Consider the following 18,503-nt stretch of genomic DNA (forward strand, 5'->3'; position numbering starts at 1 on the left):
ATGATGACAGCAGACCAGAGGCATTCAATACGGATTTTTGCCAAACTGCCAACGTGGGAGCCCCCTAGCAAGAATATTGAGACTCCTGTACGTTTCCCTTCAGAAAATAGAGCGGCAATGTGATCATAAAGATGTTAACAAGTAGGCAAGCAACGATCTATCGATTGATATGTTACGACCACAATAAATTCATGGAATTGTGCGCGAAAGAATGGATCACTCTGGGATTAATTTGTTGCACGTAATGGGTTACATTTTAAAAATCCGTTCTTGAATTGTGATGCCTAATTATGAAAAGTTACCGAATCATAGGCCTCGCGATGAGGTACAGGCGACGCGAAGTGAGCGAGTTGCTGACTGAAATGACAAAGGTGCAATAACCACCTCTAAATGTTGGGTGCTGATGACGTTTAAGGTGATAAATGGTGGTGGTGGTGGTGGTGATAGTGATTATGATGATGCCAGTAGTCCACATTGCACAACATTTCAAAATCAAACTCAATACCAACCTCGATATCCTCTCCCGTTGGGGCTTGGGACGAGTCCTCTTCCTTCTGGGCAAAGTTCGTTAAATTCCCCTGCAAGATTCAACAACAAACAACGCAAAGCCATATGGCTTGCAACGATGTGGAACACACACTGTCATTACGAGGGTAACTGCCCATTAACAATGGGCGCCTTGATGTTACATATCTGAAGCAAGAGCAGCTGGTAGTTGTAACAGCTGGCAGTTGGCTGCAGCGAGAGTAAAATAAGAAATATATAATAATAAAAACTATTTCTTTCCAGTTCAAAACCACAGACAACGTAATGCCAGAAAATCCCGGCAGCGTCCGGGCAAGCTACTTGTTAGGACGAGATGAGGGCAATTTTCTTTTCAACGTCGAGGGTTTACATGTACCACTGCGGCAAGTCAGATCAGCTTGGAAATAAACTCTCTGGAAAGTACAAAACTCACAGATCGCTTGGCTGGCCGGCTGTCAACAGCAGTGATGTGAACGCGAGATTCAGCTGCGCAGTGCTCTGACACGGCTCCCCGTGCTGTAATTTCTGGGTGTATATTCTTCCACCAAACAGACTTAATTTATCCTGTACATTCGAGCTGGTGTTTATTGAAGAGGCCATACATTTTTCAAACATTTAACCTCTATTTATTTTACAAGCACAGGTTTGTATGTTCCTCAGTACAGCATGCGCTTTATTCCAAATAAGCTCAAAAGCCACTCTACCGGTAAGATAGTCCAGTGACTAAAGCAATGCATTCAATATTAGAAGTCAAATGCTTCAAGCAGTCACATTCAATATACTCAATCCCGATGGGGGTGGGGGGGGACGTGGTAGCACAGTGGCTAACACACTGCGCCATGAAATCAGCAACCCGAGTTGCGACATCCAACCACAGTTGGGGCCACCCCTTCACCAACCCGCACTGAACCAGCGTGGCTAGGTGATGGTCAAACAACTCCCACAGCCAAACACGTAACGTGAGATGGTCTTCATCCAGCAGTAGATTTGCAATGCCTCTGTACATTATAATGCACATATTTCAACCGAGGTGGTGTAATTGCATTCCAGAGCAAGTATCTCTCTGGGTCATTTATATCAAACATTACTGTGCTTTCTTTACCGAGCCACAGAATTTCTGAGCGCCAAACTTGATCGTGGCTGTAATTCTGAGGCCCTGCTCATTGCTGTGAGCCACCCATGTGCTCTTAATCTGTGCTCCCTGTAAACTGAGAAAGGGGGCGCGTAAACTTTTATAGCAAAAAAACCCGTAATCCTTTTGTAAAAAGTGCGAGTGGTTTTTTTTATTCTTCCTCAGAATTTCCTGAGAAAGCGAAAACAGAATTGTGTAGGAATCTGGAGGCGATGCTATGTCAGCATAACAAATAGCGGAAGAAGGGATCTTACAGAAAGAAATGCTTCAAAATCCTACATGATCGCTCCCTGCTGCTACCCATCTTGAGAACAGTCTTAATCCAGCAGTGTGCATAGGTATGTCAAAAGCAACAAGATAGGCAGATTTGTTTTAAATAGACCAAGACGTTTCAAATGGGTTAATGCTTCTCAACAGTGGCTAATTCATTTTGCATTTTTACATTTGATATGCAGAGGCCCTAGACCTATAAACACAAAGCAGCTGTTCTTCACGATAAGCAGCGCCAGGAGTGTAGGTGGCAGTTGACGTGATACTTCAATCATCAGAGTAAACGAGTACAGGGAGACACACGTCGTTTTCGTGAGTTTCAGAGTTGATCTGTGACAGGAAAGAGGAAAGATGGATGCTTGTCCCATAATGAGACAAACGCACACGGTGCAGAAGTTTACAGTCGACCTAGACAGTCTTCTCAGAGTTCTTCAAAGAAGTGACAATTATACTCGCAATAGAAGAGCAAGAAAGGGGCAACAGACTGGAGAGGAAGCGACCAGTGTATCTGAAGACGGAATAATCAGTCGGGGCTACAGCTTTACACCAGATGCTGTTAAACAGAACCGGGACCGCACTCAGATATTTCCTGGAAGCTCCATCCGATATATGAAAGCGGTTTTCAATGGGATCAATTCGTTACGAGGCAGAATTTTAAGGGAACATGATTGTGGCTTAAAGAAAAACACAACACCACATGTAAATGAGTTCTTACTTTGTATATACGTACCTAAGCTGTGTCCGAGGAAGTCCAAATTCTGTTAATACTTCATTAATAAGGAACACTTTCCTATCACGTTCAGGTGCAGAATTATCGCTCTCTCGGGACGCCACTGCACTCGTGTATTGCAAGGCCTGAGTGCCGTAGAAGTGATACAACTAAGCACAATCACGAGGTACCTGGCTGTAGATTTAAATAAATAAAAATTATCATGAACAAAGCTTCAAACTCGGGTCAGATAGCCCGTGGCACGTAGCCCAGCTGCGCATCAACAACATTAGCGCGCTTGTCATTGGGATTGCCTTCTTTGCTTTTTACGGCCCTTTAATCAATCCACTGCTCGATGAAGCCTCGTCCTTTGATTACGTTTTGGCAATTTCTCTTTGTTGTTGCAAGCGGTAAACACAGGGTTGCCACCTCTGAGGTACAAAATGACCAGGACATTATCGTGGTAAGAATATCTCACAGTTCCGGGAGAACTACGAACACATGCGAATTGTCCCGAGTGGTGTAATATCCCACAGCTGACAAACAGCGTGGACTTTCAGTGTCCATGGAAGAATAACGGATGTCTGGGGACAGCTGCCTCAGGAAGAGAACCAACGATCCATTGCCATGGCAACGGTTGGGGGTGGGGGCGGAGTGGGCGGCTGCCCCGAGCCCCCCGCCCACAGGGGGCGCCTGCAGAACGCGGCAGCCCAAGTGATGGAAACGAAGCAAGCATTGGCGGCCGGTGGCTCCACTTTCTGGAAGGGGCGGTGGTGGTGATGTATCTATCTTGGGGGTGGCATGAGGTGGGGGAGACGGGAGGGGGTGAGGAACGATGACACCTTCACCACGGATGCCTAAAAGCTAAAGGATTTTTATTTTACCAGGTAAGGCCCACTGAGCTATATAACTCGTTTTTGGAAGCAACCTGGCCGCAAAGATAGCAGAATGTGGAAATTTATATCAGCCAAATACTCTAAATGCATTCTTCTAAACGTGGAGGGAAAAACTGTAGGACCCCGAAAACAATCTGCACGACCATGGGGAGAACATGCACAGTCCAAATATACAGGTGCCAGGAACGGGATCGAACATACGACCTCCTGTATACCAGGCGAGATAGTTAACATCATCTTGCCACCGTGTCTAACTCTATGGATCCTGGTAAAAACCAGGGCAGCTGGCAACCCTCAGGTGCAGGCTCGTGCCTGTGCCCTAATCATTACCGGTCCCTTCCAGCGGGCAGGGCGCGGGCTCGCAGTCGGTGCCCCAGCCGGCGCCGACGGTGCAGCAGCACTCGTCGCGCGTCACGTTGCGCCCCAGGACGTTCCGGCAGACGTTCTCGTCATTGAGGTTGAAGTAGCACTCGCGTCTCTCGGCCGGTACGTGGGCTGCAGGCACGCCCACCGGCTCTGCCGGGGCAATGGGGAAGCACGCGACGATGATGATGATGATTCACCTCCACTTCAACCCAAAATAATCGCGAAGCAAGCATCACACGTCGCATTTTAAAACTACATTCAAACTTTGTATTTATTTTAACCAGGTAAGGCCCACTGAGCTGTCTAGGTCTTTTTCTGAAGTGACACGGACACAAAGGATAGCTGAACGAAATGGCTTATCATGTGGAAATGTCATTTTTATTCATAGTCCACAGTTCTGCTTCTACTGAACCAGTTTTGCTGATAGGATGCAGTCCCCTGAAGGCCGTGTGGCCGATGGGTTGTGGAACAAAAACAAATATTTTAATGTGGAGAAACAAATATGGGAACGAGCCATATTGCCCAATCAATTGAATAGATCAACCAAAATAATCATTCTATTCAATGACAATAGAAAGCCCTAAAGTAATGCTTGCTATTATTTTTGCATAATGTGTTTTTACATGGAACTAATACATAATTGTATTTATTTGGCATGAAATGATGTAGAAATTCATTGATTGACATGTATTCCTATGCTTTTCATGTATTGAGTTATGCAAGAGAGAATTAATAATTTTTGATACATGAAAAGTATATGAAAACGAAAATCCTATTCATTTAAGCTGAAAGAGAAAATAGAACTGTAAATATGAGGCAGAAATAAATATAAAGAAATAAAAAAGGCCGTAAAAACAAGACAAAAAAATTTATATTCTTGAACTAAATAGCCACCTCGAATTATGACAATTCATTACAATGCCAGAGAGGTCAGATCCATCACCTCCTTTAAAATCTCGCTCAATGGCAAGTACTATCATTAGACTGCTGTGCAAATTGTAACTTCAGTCTGTGGTATCTATGTGTCATCTGTGTAGGACACGTGATGTCTATCACAATTTACATTTGGGCTTAGGTATCATCAGCTTACAGGTGTTCTGCAGATTAAGGTATGGGGCTTGAGTATTTACCACGCAGTCTGGGCTCTTGTCGATATGGATGCTGTGGATAGCGCTCTGATGAGTCCACAAATTCTGGGAGTGAAACAAGACCAAGGTTTAACATTGAGCAACATCATTTAAAATATGCCCTTATAATGTTGACAGTGACTAACATTTGCCATGTAAGTGTGAACGAATGCAGCGAGATAATTTTCACGCAGCCAGGCACGTTGGCTGTGCACGCCCGTGATTCAGCACTTTGCAAGCAGCAAGGGTTAGCAGATCACACACAACTCTCAACCTGCTGAGCTTGTGAGGTAGCCACAAATGGTACAGATATTTCGATTCTTTCATCCATCTGTGTGGAGCTCTGCGTGTTTATTCCCTTGTACGGGCAAGTTTTCGCCAAGTCCTCCAGTTTCCTCTCACTTGCAAAACACTGGAATTAATTAGTGGAATTGGAAAATCTAGAATTGGCAAAACGTGCAAGTGCAGGGCACTCGTGAAAGAGTCTTGGGACTCGGTGAGTCTCTGCTGGATAAATAAAGAGCGTTGCTTTTAATATCCCTTTTCCTCACCTAACAACAAATCACCGCATTCGCACAAACCATGACAGATGCGAATACTTGATGCACACGTGAAAAATGAAGAACTCTCCAATGTGCGACTGTGGTCATCCAGAACAGAGCATACGACATATAACGATGCACTGCCCAATTCACAAATGCGAAGGCGACGTTACGGCGATACCGACGCGGTTGTCTGGCTTGACCACCTCAACGTGAACTTGTAGTTGGGGCTCTGCATCTACAACAGCCATACGAAAGAAGATCTACCTGGGTATCTTGAGTATCCTGGGAAGTTGTGGATTCCAGCCTGCAGTGGTTGTGGTTGAGGAGTGGAGGGGATTCCGTAGACAGCTGACGATAAACATGCAATGCGCACGTGACAGAATTGGCAGTTGCCACGCAATCAATTCTCAACATTTAGCACCACAAGAACTCCCAGGTGTTGTAGGCGTGGGGCTCTAAGGTGGAGATGACTTTGTTGAGTGTTCACCCTCGTAAGCGACAGTTTTATTTCGCTTACTCTGGTTTCCTCCCACATGAAACTCTGTTTAATAAATGGTGCTGAAGAAACACTTCAATGCGGCACTCTCCTTTAAAAAAGTCTCGAGACACAGTGGGGCTGTCCTGTGAAAATTAAGGACGTAATAAGAACAATAATTTACATTGTGAGGCGAATTTCATCCGTGGATCCCAATGCGCCACCATGTATGGAAAGCAGGAATTAAACAGAGCCTGCGGGGTCAACGGCCAGAACTAGTGGGGGGTAAAGGCCAGTTTAAAGAGGTGAGTTTTCAAGACAGACTTCAATAGCTCCAACGACTCCGATTGTCTCATTAGCAAAGGCCAAGCATCGCTCCAAAGCTTGGGGGGGAGCTGCTCTGGTAAGAGCCCGATCACCCCAGGAAATTAGCCTTGACCTTGGAGTGCTGACAAGAAGGCGATCTGAAGTTCTCAGGGACCTTGCTGGAGTGTAAAAGTCGATCTCACTTCCTGCGAGTATTGTAGTGCTATCTCATTGAGTTGGGTTAAGCCAATGAGCACCTAGTAGATCGATCAGGATATTACGACTGTGGCAAGAGCCCGTATGCCATTGAGAAGCCGTGCCATGGGCTGTGTGGCTTGTGCCGGACGCTGTTCGTGGGAAAGAAGGTTGCTTCTCACCAGTGGGCTCCGGCACACACTTGCCGAGCTGCGAGTCGAACTCCTGATAGTCGTACGGGCAGATGCACAGGAAGGTGCCCTCCTCGTTGTCGCACAATTCCGAGCCGCACACTTCGGTGATCGTCTCACACTCGTTGATATCTGCCACGAGAGGACGGGGGAAGCGTCATTGTCGGGATGAGTTCATCTCGTTGAAAGATTCGTTTGTAGTTCGGTGATAACAATAAAAAAAAATGTACCGGAGAAACCTGCCCAGGTGTGCTTTCTGTTTTATCATCTGCGTTCATCAAATAAATGAAATTCCTTTCCAACTTTTTCCCCCCATATATTAAACAATTACGGGGTAGGATAGGGTTCGCTGGGAAGAAGGCAGGGGTAGGTGACTTGGTTGGGTGGAAAGGTGTGAGTCCACATTAAGTTCCTGTTCTGTTGACATCATTGGTTTACGAATGCAAAGTAATAATTCGCATCATTGCGAGCTGATGGGTTGTGAAAATTTTACTTTAATTTTTTACATCGAGAAACAGATTCATGAAAGGGACATTGTCTGCTCATCAATTGGTATTTTAGTTGGCAGGACAAAGTTGCGGTGCGTTTTAGATAAAACAGAACCTAGTCAGGGTAAGCACTCATCTGTGCATTGCCTCTGTGGATGAGATGTGATGAAGGTTTACACAGTGGAATGTCATGGTGATACAACTACGTTTTGGTGGAGCTGCAGCACAGTAGTTTTCTCACTATGCTGTGAATCTAGCTACCTAAATTAAACGTCTGACCATGGCTAACATCAGCGGTGAGCCATATCTGAACCAGACCTGGGCCTCTGCCATCGCCAACCCGCACTGACCAGCGTGGTGGAGTCAGGGTAAAGCATACACCGTGACTCCAAGACGGTATGGGAAGGCCCCCATCTAGCGAGCAGTGGAGTGGCTTGACAAAGGACTGCACAAATGCTTTATTGTTTTACAAGTTAGACGCATAAACATAAAGAGAATGAGATAAGGTACGACTGAAGACGTTTTATTTGGAAAAGACCATCAGCGCTGAGCAAAATAAATGAGGAAGGTCTTCAGCCTCGACTTAAACAGGGTAAGGTGGTTGGCAGCGTGAATCATTTTTAGAATTCGTATTTCTAAAACTGTACAATATCGCATACCAGACTCAGTGGGCACTGAGTTACAGGTGGATATGTGAAAAGGTCGGATATGACAGTTACTTTATGCACACACACCGCACTGGGTGCGGGTAGTCCATTAACTCAACTTTAATAACGAATAACTGCGCGCAAAAGCACCATGGAGCACCGATCATCAAAGCGCATTTGTGACAGAGGCAGCTGTGGGTGACGCGTGCCTTCTTGGCGTCTCGTGTGGCCTACGTACCCACACAGCCAAGTCCCTCCTTCGCGGTCTGGTATCCTTGGTCGCAGTGGCACTGGAACGAGCCCACCGCGTTAACGCAGTACTGGTGCTCGCTGCACGCGGTCGCATTCTCACATTCGTCCACATCTGCCGAGCAACACCAGAATCAAAATCATGATTTATCCTGAAGAAGCTTCTTTTTTTTCTCGGATCTCCAGTAAGGGAGGGCGGGTCAGAGAGTTACAACAACAATGCAAAAGAATGCAAGAGAAGTTCAAAGTATAGAGGACAAGTAATAAAATACCAAAATAAATATACGTAAAGTTACGAACCTAATTTGTTCCGGAGATATGTTCGTAAGTAGAACTGTTCGTAAGTTGGAACACAATAATGCACTGTGTTTAAATGCCCATACGATCAGTGTTATGAAATGTGTTACGGCTCAACAAAAACGGAAGCATTGTTACACCCCATTGTTACACTAATAATTAAAACATATTGTAAATTTGCACGTAACACTGTAAAGAAATACTGTACTGTGAGGTCAAATTTCCTAATTGCAACAACATTGAGGGACAAAATGAACAAATGTGAGGTCAGCGCAGGGAAGAATGGAAGTGTTTATGAGTTCTTGTGGGTAAAAGAGAGGTAGGTGCAATCTTGCTCCACTTCGGAACTCTAACTCGTAAATGAGGCGATGAACACATCTCACAACTGGCTATTGATGCACTCGCTCAGCTTAAGAATATAATTAATGCTCATATACCCAGAGCAAAGGGCTTAATTTGTTCAACTTTCTCAATATACCAGATACGGCAAATGTGAACGATACATTTTGAAGATGGAGCGTTAAATGTATATAAAGAATAACACATCATATTCAATTCATTAATATTAATCATTTACATTTATTTTTAAGGTGCCTTCCACTCATGTCTCAAGGCGATTGACCACTGACATAAATAATAATCGTAATGTATAGCCGCTGTTTAGCCCAGAGCTGGATGAAGGCTTCACCATTCTGTATGGGTCATAAGGGTCGGTTGATGATACTTCACCACACTGGGCAAGTCAGGTTAGTTAAGTGGGGTTGAGAGCAGTGGCCTAATCATTGCACCACCGCTTCCCCAAAACATCAATGCACTTGTTGTGTATGACTAGTACATATAGGAGCAGATAAAAACCAAAAAAAGTAATAAAGAAAGCAATAAACACGGCTTTACATGCGAGCATGTAAACAATGTGGCAGATGAAATCCTGAAGACTAAATACGCAAATTAATGTGCAAGCGAGCAGTGAGCGCTGGCGCGTATGTTCACCCCGCGCAGCTGTTCTGCTTGGAATTGCGTCACGTCTGCCACAATTTATTTGTTCCCTCTTATTTGGTGTTCCAGTCTTCGGAGGAGCAATGTCTGTGTTTTTGAACCCGTGTTGGGAAATGGCAAGTCTCCGCCGCTTTGATGTGTTAACAAACGGAATAAAAAACGAAGTATAAGAAGGCCCTTCCCCTCCTCTTTCCTCCACTGAGAGGGGGCGGACTTGCAGTCAATGTGCAGGAATGCGCCCTGGGTCACGCAGCCGGAGAGAGTCACGGTGTGACGAACAGCCTGCACGAGGCCGGAAGGCTGCTCTCAAGAGGATCAATGATCACTGGGCGATATCGATCTGACTTTGGAAAGATTAGAAGTGCAGTCACAACCTGTATGTTCTCTCAACAGGTAACAAAAGAAGCAGGTTGCTGACCCGTTTGTGCAGAAGCTCGAGTATTTTCCATTCTGCGTGCGTGTGTGTGTGTTTTCTCCGGGCATTCCAATTCCCGCATGTAATAACAATCAAAGTGAATGGCCAAGAACCCTAAGAGGCCTTCGTTCATACTCTGCCCAAAGGTAGCTACCTACAAATGTAGCTGTCACCACCCTTATGGCCAGGCTAATTCAGACATTGAAACCTGGGAAACGGTTATTAGTAAGAGAATGCAGCTGAAATTCAAACAACATGCACTTACGCTCCTGAAAATTAAGCTTTGATATTTTCGCGAGCGATTCATACGAATACTGCATCATCAGAATAGTTTTTTAACAATACAACAAAGTGAGACTCCGCTAACACGATGTACAAAAAATGCAGTACAATGCAGTGGCTGCACATTTAAATTATTAAACGGGCACCGACACTCCCAAACCAATTGCACAAACCATATAAAACAAATAACCTAATGGGACACAGGAACAAGCATTTAGCAATTTGTTTAAAATATAATCCTAGCACGTTTATGACAGTCGAACAAAATTATTAATCTCAAAAAGCCACATCCTGCAATTATATGTGAATCAGTATCAAGAAAACAGAGCAGTTGAATGCATTTTACGTGTAAGCACCCTGAAAAATTAAGCCCCAAATAGGGAACATTAGACACAATTAGGACCAGATGCCCCAGCCAAAGAGAGAGAAGTTTGCTTTGTTCTGATATTTAGAAGAAAAAAAATACTAAAAGGGAAACATGGAATGTTTTTTTTTGTCAAACCACTCTGAACAACATGAAAGCAATGCCATTTCAAATTGTAAACAGGGCCCCAAATATAGCTGTCAACACCCTCAAGGCCAAGCTAAATCAGACCCTGAAACCTGGGAAATGGCTCTTAGTGAGGTTATACATCTTCAATTCAAACAACATGCACTTTGAAGTGCAAGTGAAAATGCCAGTGCCCAAAAGCCATAAAGCAATGAACCAGCTCATTTTGGCAAAAAACATGATCAAGACATGCTATAATAAAAAACAGACTCACACACACAATACTAATTGGACTGTAAAGCATGCAAAAATGCTGGGATGCTGACACATAGCTTATTCAACCAGTGTAAGTCCTAAAGCATCACACTCATGTAACAATCATTTCGTTTCGGATATGAACGTGCCAACATCCTGTTGTAAAGGGGCTTAACCACCCACATGGGGATGAATAGGAAATTTTTAAAAATGTAGCATTAAATGCAGATTTTATTTTTATTCTTCCAGATATGATGACACGAAAATATTCCGGGAGACATGAGATAATATGTGATTCAATCTCAAGCACAATTCTGGTGAAGATAATGTGCCAGGGGCACCGCAGTGGTACCTGCACACAAGTCTGTGCCGGGGAGGGCTGCAAAGCCCGGCTGACATCCACACTGGAACGATCCCACCGTGTTGATGCAGGTGCCGCCTTCACACTCGTTGCCTGTCTTGCACTCATCGATATCTAAACAAGGCGAGCAAGTGACGGAAAATCACTACCACTTGTCACCCCTGTATGTTGCTCATTGCCTGGGTAAGAGGTAAAGGTGCAGCCCTCTAATTGATTGCTCGTGCCACTGCTGGTGCATTTTTAAATGCAACTGTAATGTATATATTAATAACATGTATCAAAAGCTCAAAATATGTCCCCATAAAATAATCAAACACGAATCTGGTGGGTGGTGCTGGGCTAAAGTGTGCGTACTCCCACCTATTCCAAGATGTGTAGCCAAGCGTGGAAGAGTAGGCCAAAATAGCCTCTCGAGAGGCCCACCCGTGCGTCTCTCGAATGGAGGCCCTTCTGCCGGCAGTGGTTGTGTGAGCAAGCAATTTCAGGGACACACCATTTGTCCTCTTACCCCCCCCCCCCCTTGCAACATGAAACGCGTGAGCGTGCCGGAGACTGTTTCACCTCGACAGTTGGTGCCGTCGCTGAGCTGGAAGCCGGGTGGGCAGGAGCACTTGAACGAGCCGGGCGTGTTCACGCACTCGCCGCTCTGGCACGGGCGCTCGGCACACTCGTCCACGTCTGCGTAGACACGTAGATGTGCACGTGAATCCCATGTTGCGCGCGCGAGAAGACATCGTCGTAATCTGTCCCTTCCATTAGCTCATTAGCGGCAATAGGGCCAAAACAATACTCTGCCAGGGTGATCTTTCTTCACCGATTTCCTGTCTTCCAATACTCCTCTCTTTCCTCGTACTTTTGTGTGCAATATCCAAGTACGGTTGTTAATTACAATGGTGGGGGATAGTCTATATATATACACAAATTACTAATTTTTATAAGGGTCACCATGTGACATTAAAAAATCCCTTTCACTTAAGATTTATATTGCTCCTTTTGTGGTGTTTTTTTTATTTTAAATTCGAGACCTGGAGATATTTCTGGAGCATTGATGTAAGGAAAAATTACACACGAGTTGTGTGTATGTACGTGTGTGTGTGCGTGTCAGGATCAGATTTTTTTGTATTTATCCTGGAGCAGTCCGATGAGCTCATCCGAAGCTCTTTTTCACAGATGTCCGTCGTGCGTGCGGTGTCCGCACGGATGAATTGCGTACCATCGCAGCGCTTTCCATTTCCGGACGGAGTGAAGCCCGGGTTGCAGGAACACCTGTAAGACCCTTGCAGGTCGATGCAGCGACCGTCCCTGCAGACCGCCGTGCTGTTCAGACACTCGTTCACATCTGCCGCGGCGAATGAGCAGGAAGATGTTTTTGTTAATCTGGGCAATACGCCTTTCATACACAAGCTCGAGCATCAACGGTGTGTGTCCACGTGATCGAATATCCGATGTAGATGCTGCGGCCGTAACAGAACTCCCAATTCCACCAAAGTAAATTTACCTAGAGGAGAATCTTTCTGGACACAAAAGCTAGACTTCAGTGTGAGCACTGTGCCCCAGCCATCGCAACGCGACGCTCCCCTGCAAAGCATGCATCTCGCTAACTCGGTTAACCAAACGAATCACAAACACTGACAGTCGACAAACACAGTGAAATTGGAACAATGATACATTTATACAAAACTAAATCCGCCACTATTTATCTTTGTGCGTAAATTTATTTTTGCCAATTGTGTGTGTTTATTTAAAACAAATGTTAAAGGCCAACTAAAGTAAGCAACTATAATAAAATAACCCCCACTGAAAACAAATATATAAGTGTGTAAACAAATAAAATAATAAATCTTTCTGTTTGCACACAAGTTGGCCTACCTTCGCATTTTGTTCCAGCCGCCTTGAAGCCACTAGGGCACGGGACGCATTCGAACGCCCCAGGAATGTTCACGCACCTCTTATTAACGCAAGCTTGGGGATTCTGACATTCGTCAATATCTGCAGCAATAAGGTTGAGATGGGAGGGGAGGGGAGAGGGGGGGCGATGTAGTTGAGGGCATTTGTTGTTATATATACACATATACTTTTGTTCTTTTCCCTCTGAGCTCATTTCCTGCTCCGTTCCCTGAGATGAGCTCATCTGTTCTTTTATAGACACAGATACTTGTGTTATTATGTTCTTTTCTGTGTTTTTGTTTTCCCCCTATTTTCAAATTGCTTTGGCATTGGCAAATTGTCACAAAAGTCTTCGGCATGCCGTTTGCATGTTGCACATGCCACTGCACACTATTCAAATATATCCGTCAAGTAGTTGTGCACGGATATTGCACGATATCACATTCTCTAGTCATTTCATTTTCGATCCGTGATTAATTCAATTAGATTTTGTTTTTGGCTTTCTAAATGACAAACCAAATTCCTGCAATAACTCCCAATTCTCAACAGTGTTTCTTATGCTCTTCTGGACAGAGCTAAATCAATATATTTTTTTACGGGCATCTTCCCTGGGTCAGGCCACATTACGATTAATCAACTACAATGATCCTTTTCCATAATATACATTGTACACATATACACATATAATGGGCACAATTTACAACTCAATGGTAGATTTATTTATGGTCATTTTGGATGGGAGATAATGGCTAATGGCGACTTTTGCTGAGAATTCCTACAAATGCAAAAGCTGTCTCATTTTACGTCTGGCTGGTATTTACCATCCAAATTAAGCAATCATTGGAAGGACGTGATCAACCAGGTACAGTTTTAACAGCTTTGATGTTCCCTTGCTACCTGCCAATATTAGCCGACTCTCAAATTTCCAAGCCTAGCCGAGCTTGGCCCTAGCCGAGCTTACATTTAACATTAGCTGCCGCTCCCATCTCTAAACCTTTATAAACAGTCTGCCTCCGCAGATTTCCCCCTCTTTTTCACCTGCAGACGATTACTTGTGTTGCGATCGAAACGTCGTGATCTATTATTTTTTCTACCTACGTGACTTTTCCGAAAGAGCCAAAGAGTACGCAGTCTCCTTCTCTTATCCACTCCACCTGTTTGTCCTCTCCATGTGCTGTGAAGACGTGAAATTACCCAAAACGTCGCCCATTCTACATACGTTTTCCTTTTAAGGTCGCAGTGTTATTGACATAAGTCCTACGGGTTTTTGTGTTAGTTTCTTGTGCTTTGCGAACCACTGCCAACGCAGTGTCACCACATAATTTGTTTTATATGCATTGGCAAATCAGGTTACCAAGGTACTCTGATGATTGGTAATTAAGGAAAGCTGTACGGGGGGGGGGGGGATGTGGGCATCACGAGGAGCAGAGTAGATAAATGTTGCCCAAGACAGACTCACATGCTTGCTGGCTCTCCTTCCAGGAATGTGCAAAGTCTTACCAGCTGCACCGTCCAAGTTTTGCCCACTGAACATATTCCCTAGCTTGCTGGCACTCGCTCTGGACATGTGCAGTCCTGAGCTGGATGTGCTGATGGGTTTTCACCCACTGGACAGATTCGTTTGATTGCAACATCTGGCTCTGAAAATGTTGCTTGTGTCATCCTCATACATGCATCGTGTATTAGTCTAGATGTGTGAGACGTGTCTAAATAATAACCTCGTGTGTTTTCCAAGAACATGTCAAACATACATTTAGTTTGTTGTTCTTCCCCCACAACCCCGATTAGCACAGTTGGCTGCGTATGGTGCGAAAGAAGTTCAACATACGTATATGTACAACTGAAAACCAACCTTCACACTCTTTCCTCCGACTCATCTGATAGCCAGGATCGCAGAATTCACACCTGTGTGAACCTGGCAGATTGAGGCAGCGTCCCCCGGGGCACAGGATGGTGTTCTCACATTCATTTACATCTACAGAACGGGAAGACGAGAACAGAAAATAAAGAGTGCAAGAAACAAATGCCCATAAACATGTGCACAAATACATATCATTTCAGTTTTCGAGGTTATCAGTTATACTATCAAAAGTTTGATGTCTGTATATCCCAAAGTGGCCACTAGGGAGTGAATGAGTAACTGTTGTAACGACTTATGATGAGTGAAGGTCTGAAATTAAGCACAAATAAAGTGCGTATGGCTTTATAGGCCCATGAAAGGTTGTATGTGTGGAGGTGTTTACGGGTGCCGAAATCAAATATGACATCAGATTTTATACTCGGAAAACCTAAGATTTTCCCATAAAATTTGAGGGTTTCCGGCTACTCTTCCACACTAGCTTCAAGGAAGCATAACCAATGACTAACACCGTATTATCATTACACATTTTATTTATCTTAAGTCAATGGAAAGCATACAAAGCCCAATGTCAGTTACTATTATTAAATGAAGACCATATAGCATTGCCTTTAATATTTTGGGACCACAATTGTATCCAATTTTCAGGAAGCTTCTCAACTAGGAAATCCTCTCTTGGGAAGTGATAAGCACTACACTGTACAGGTGAAACACTCAGGCCACCTGAGTGGACACCTTGTGTTCCATGTTTATGTTGTTTTGATGGTTTGTATTTATTTTTAAACGTTTTCCAACTAAGGTTTAAATCATTAATGCATTAGCTCTGTCTATATGTCTGTGTCTGTCTGGCAGGGTAGGGATCACGATAGCTATTGTAATAATAATTCAATAGAAATAACATTTTACAATAAAGTTGTGCCTATTTGGAACTTAGCCATGCGTAAACCGGATACATTCATGCACAGGGCTATCCAAAACTTTTTTTAAAGAACCCCCATCGCTAAACACAAAGCAATCCGTGAGTAACTCCCAGGAAGCACCTTGCTTTATAAAACACCTTTTAGTCGTTCTTCTATTTTTTTCATAAATGTCCACGTTTATGATTCATATGTCACAGCAAGTTGTACACATTTATATAAAACATTATTCTGAGGACAAACGCAAGTTTAAAATGGATTCAGAAATTTCCTTCCTTGTTTCAAATTTAGATTGTACATCTTTTGGGCCATTGGTAAGAAATTCCACATTCCTCTGGCATAAGTAAAATTTATCAAAAAAAGCAACATTGCACTAAACATTTTTTGTGCAACGGTGCACAAAGACGCTGAAAATGTTTCACATACATCAAAAATGTAGGAAATAACAAGCATATGTGGGAGCTAAAGCATCATGTTTTTTTGCCTTGAGATGGGCCAGTGCCCCCGAGAATCATCAGGCACGTCAAAAAACGGTGAAAAAAAATCGCAATTTAATTCATCTGAAACGTTTGGTCATCGTTCCAAACACATGCACGGCCGCACGGCCTCGCCTTTCTCGAAGCACACCTCGGCAATGCCAAAGGGTGAGCGTGCCACTACATTGAAATTATTCCCCCCCCCCCACCGCTTTCCACTAAGCTCTTGCTCCGCGGCGCCAGAGACCCAAGTTTGTGGCGCCAGTGAGGTGGATTTGTTTGTCAGCTCCGCTGACTAACGCTACACACATGAATGGAGCGCATCTATAGCCATCGCTCTTGTCAGAACGAAAAATGCATCGCGAGCCCGTTTAAAAAAAAAGAATTTCATTTTTAGGAAACCCACGACGATTTTTTTTATTTTACGAGTTACGCAAAAATGAATCACAATTACGAAAGGAATCTAGGTGCATGCCATGGTGGTGCACGGTCCAACACGGATTGACAATCGTCCAACCGTGACTTGAGATGAATTGTGGATGTTTTGGGGACGTGTGGATGTAGAATTGGTTCGTTGTTGCATGCAAATGTGAATTAAGTGTGCAATGTCATGACGTGGACTGCGTAACCAAGAAGTCACGTGCACCAAGTCACAAATGAGATAGACAAACAAGATGGCACACAGTGGCTTGTGCACCGCACTGTGAACCTGGCTGCCAGTCTGATGCCCGGCGACAGCTGACATCACTGGTGGGTGATGTCTGAACGGCCTCCCAACAACCCACACTGAATTTTGACTTAAAACTTTCGTGACTGCAGGAATTCATATTCTTGGTCCTTTCGGTAAAGTCACGTAGGTATAAAATGAAATAAATCACGACGTTTCGGCCACAACACAAGCGTCCGTCATCAAGTGGGAAAGCGTGGTCTCCTGCTGAAGCAGACTGTTTTAAAAGGTTTGAAATGGGTGTAGCCCAAGGGTCATAAAGAAGTGGCCGGGGCTAGTGATGTTAATGTAAGAAATTAGCATGTAACTGTAAGATAGGAGAGCGGCCTCCTCGACGAGGGCACGGAAGTGGCTGTGTTAATGTGAGAGATTAGCATGTTAACGTGAAATAAAAGAGTGGTGATTTTTTGCTTTCTTATTTTCAATGTTTTTTTGTATCTACGTGACTTTACCGAAAGAACCAAGAATATGAACCCACACTGACTAGAGTGGTGAAGTATGGGCCAACAACCCACGTCACCAAAATGTCATGGGGATGCATTCAGCCAGTGGTGGATTGACAAAGGGTGGTGATATCGTAGTCACGAGTGTTGGTCTTGTACTTATATTGGTCAATTCTTCCTTGCAAACGAAACACAACGTTTATTTGAGTCTCACCTAGCCAATAAATTAGTATATAAAAATAAACAAAAAAGTTTCTTCTGTTCAAAGGTTATGGAACGGTGGCCATCTCTGTTTGAAGCGCTGAAGGCCAGTGGTATACATTCCACATCCAATTCGGAGCGGCGAGTCTCTTCCTCAAGGTGACTTCTGTGGACTTCCCAAATCGCGAAAAGTCTTTTATCAACTACGGCAAGATGCAGTATCACAAATAACACGTGTTGGGAGAAGTGCAAATATGGTACCCGGTGTTTTGGAGGAACATATATATAAAGTGAAATGTGAATTGCACGCGAAAATAAGAACAAAGCGACGGCTTTGGGGTTTTTTTCTGAGGCAGTCGCGGGCGGCGTGCGGTGGGGGCGGGGGGGCGAACCGTGACACGTCTTTCTGCCCTTGTCGGTGGACAGCGAGTACCCTCGGTGGCAGTGGCACGCGTAGCCCCCTGCCGTGTTGACGCAACGCCCGTTGCCATCACACGCGTCCGCCCTCTCGCACTCGTCCACGTCTGGAGGGGGAGAGGGATGGTGCCAGGAATGGACAGAGGACGCAGTAGTATCGCTTTACACGTGTGTGTGTGTCTGTGTCTGGAGTTTTAGCCATTGCACCCTGCCCCCCATCGTTCCCCACCCCCCAAGAAATGTGGTTTGAGATGTAACATGCAGATAAATTAACGCAAAGCGCATCGAATGTATTTACTTTGGGGGTAGTTGGGGGAGACTTGTGCAAAACTGTGCCGGATAGAATATAAAAAATAAAAT

At 44.3% G+C, this 18,503-nt stretch overlaps 1 protein-coding gene across 1 annotated transcript in view; it reads right to left on the reverse strand.

Moving 5' to 3' along the window:
* Window positions 1-18,503, reverse strand: part of LOC144723440 (latent-transforming growth factor beta-binding protein 2-like) — a 135,100-nt gene that overhangs the window by 24,091 nt on the left and 92,506 nt on the right. The window contains exons 18-29 of the mRNA XM_078602201.1: window positions 18,119-18,250; window positions 14,957-15,079; window positions 13,087-13,206; window positions 12,431-12,556; window positions 11,779-11,895; window positions 11,209-11,331; window positions 8,111-8,236; window positions 6,729-6,869; window positions 5,835-5,918; window positions 5,029-5,091; window positions 3,863-4,048; window positions 510-578 (exon numbers count right to left, since the gene is read on the reverse strand). Of these exons, the coding sequence (XP_078458327.1) occupies window positions 510-578; window positions 3,863-4,048; window positions 5,029-5,091; window positions 5,835-5,918; window positions 6,729-6,869; window positions 8,111-8,236; window positions 11,209-11,331; window positions 11,779-11,895; window positions 12,431-12,556; window positions 13,087-13,206; window positions 14,957-15,079; window positions 18,119-18,250 (1,410 nt within the window). The remainder of the gene's footprint in view (window positions 1-509; window positions 579-3,862; window positions 4,049-5,028; window positions 5,092-5,834; window positions 5,919-6,728; window positions 6,870-8,110; window positions 8,237-11,208; window positions 11,332-11,778; window positions 11,896-12,430; window positions 12,557-13,086; window positions 13,207-14,956; window positions 15,080-18,118; window positions 18,251-18,503) is intronic.

This window comes from Lampetra planeri, chromosome 18 (assembly GCF_965212315.1).
Source record: "Lampetra planeri chromosome 18, kcLamPlan1.2.h2, whole genome shotgun sequence".
NCBI lineage: Eukaryota > Metazoa > Chordata > Hyperoartia > Petromyzontiformes > Petromyzontidae > Lampetra > Lampetra planeri.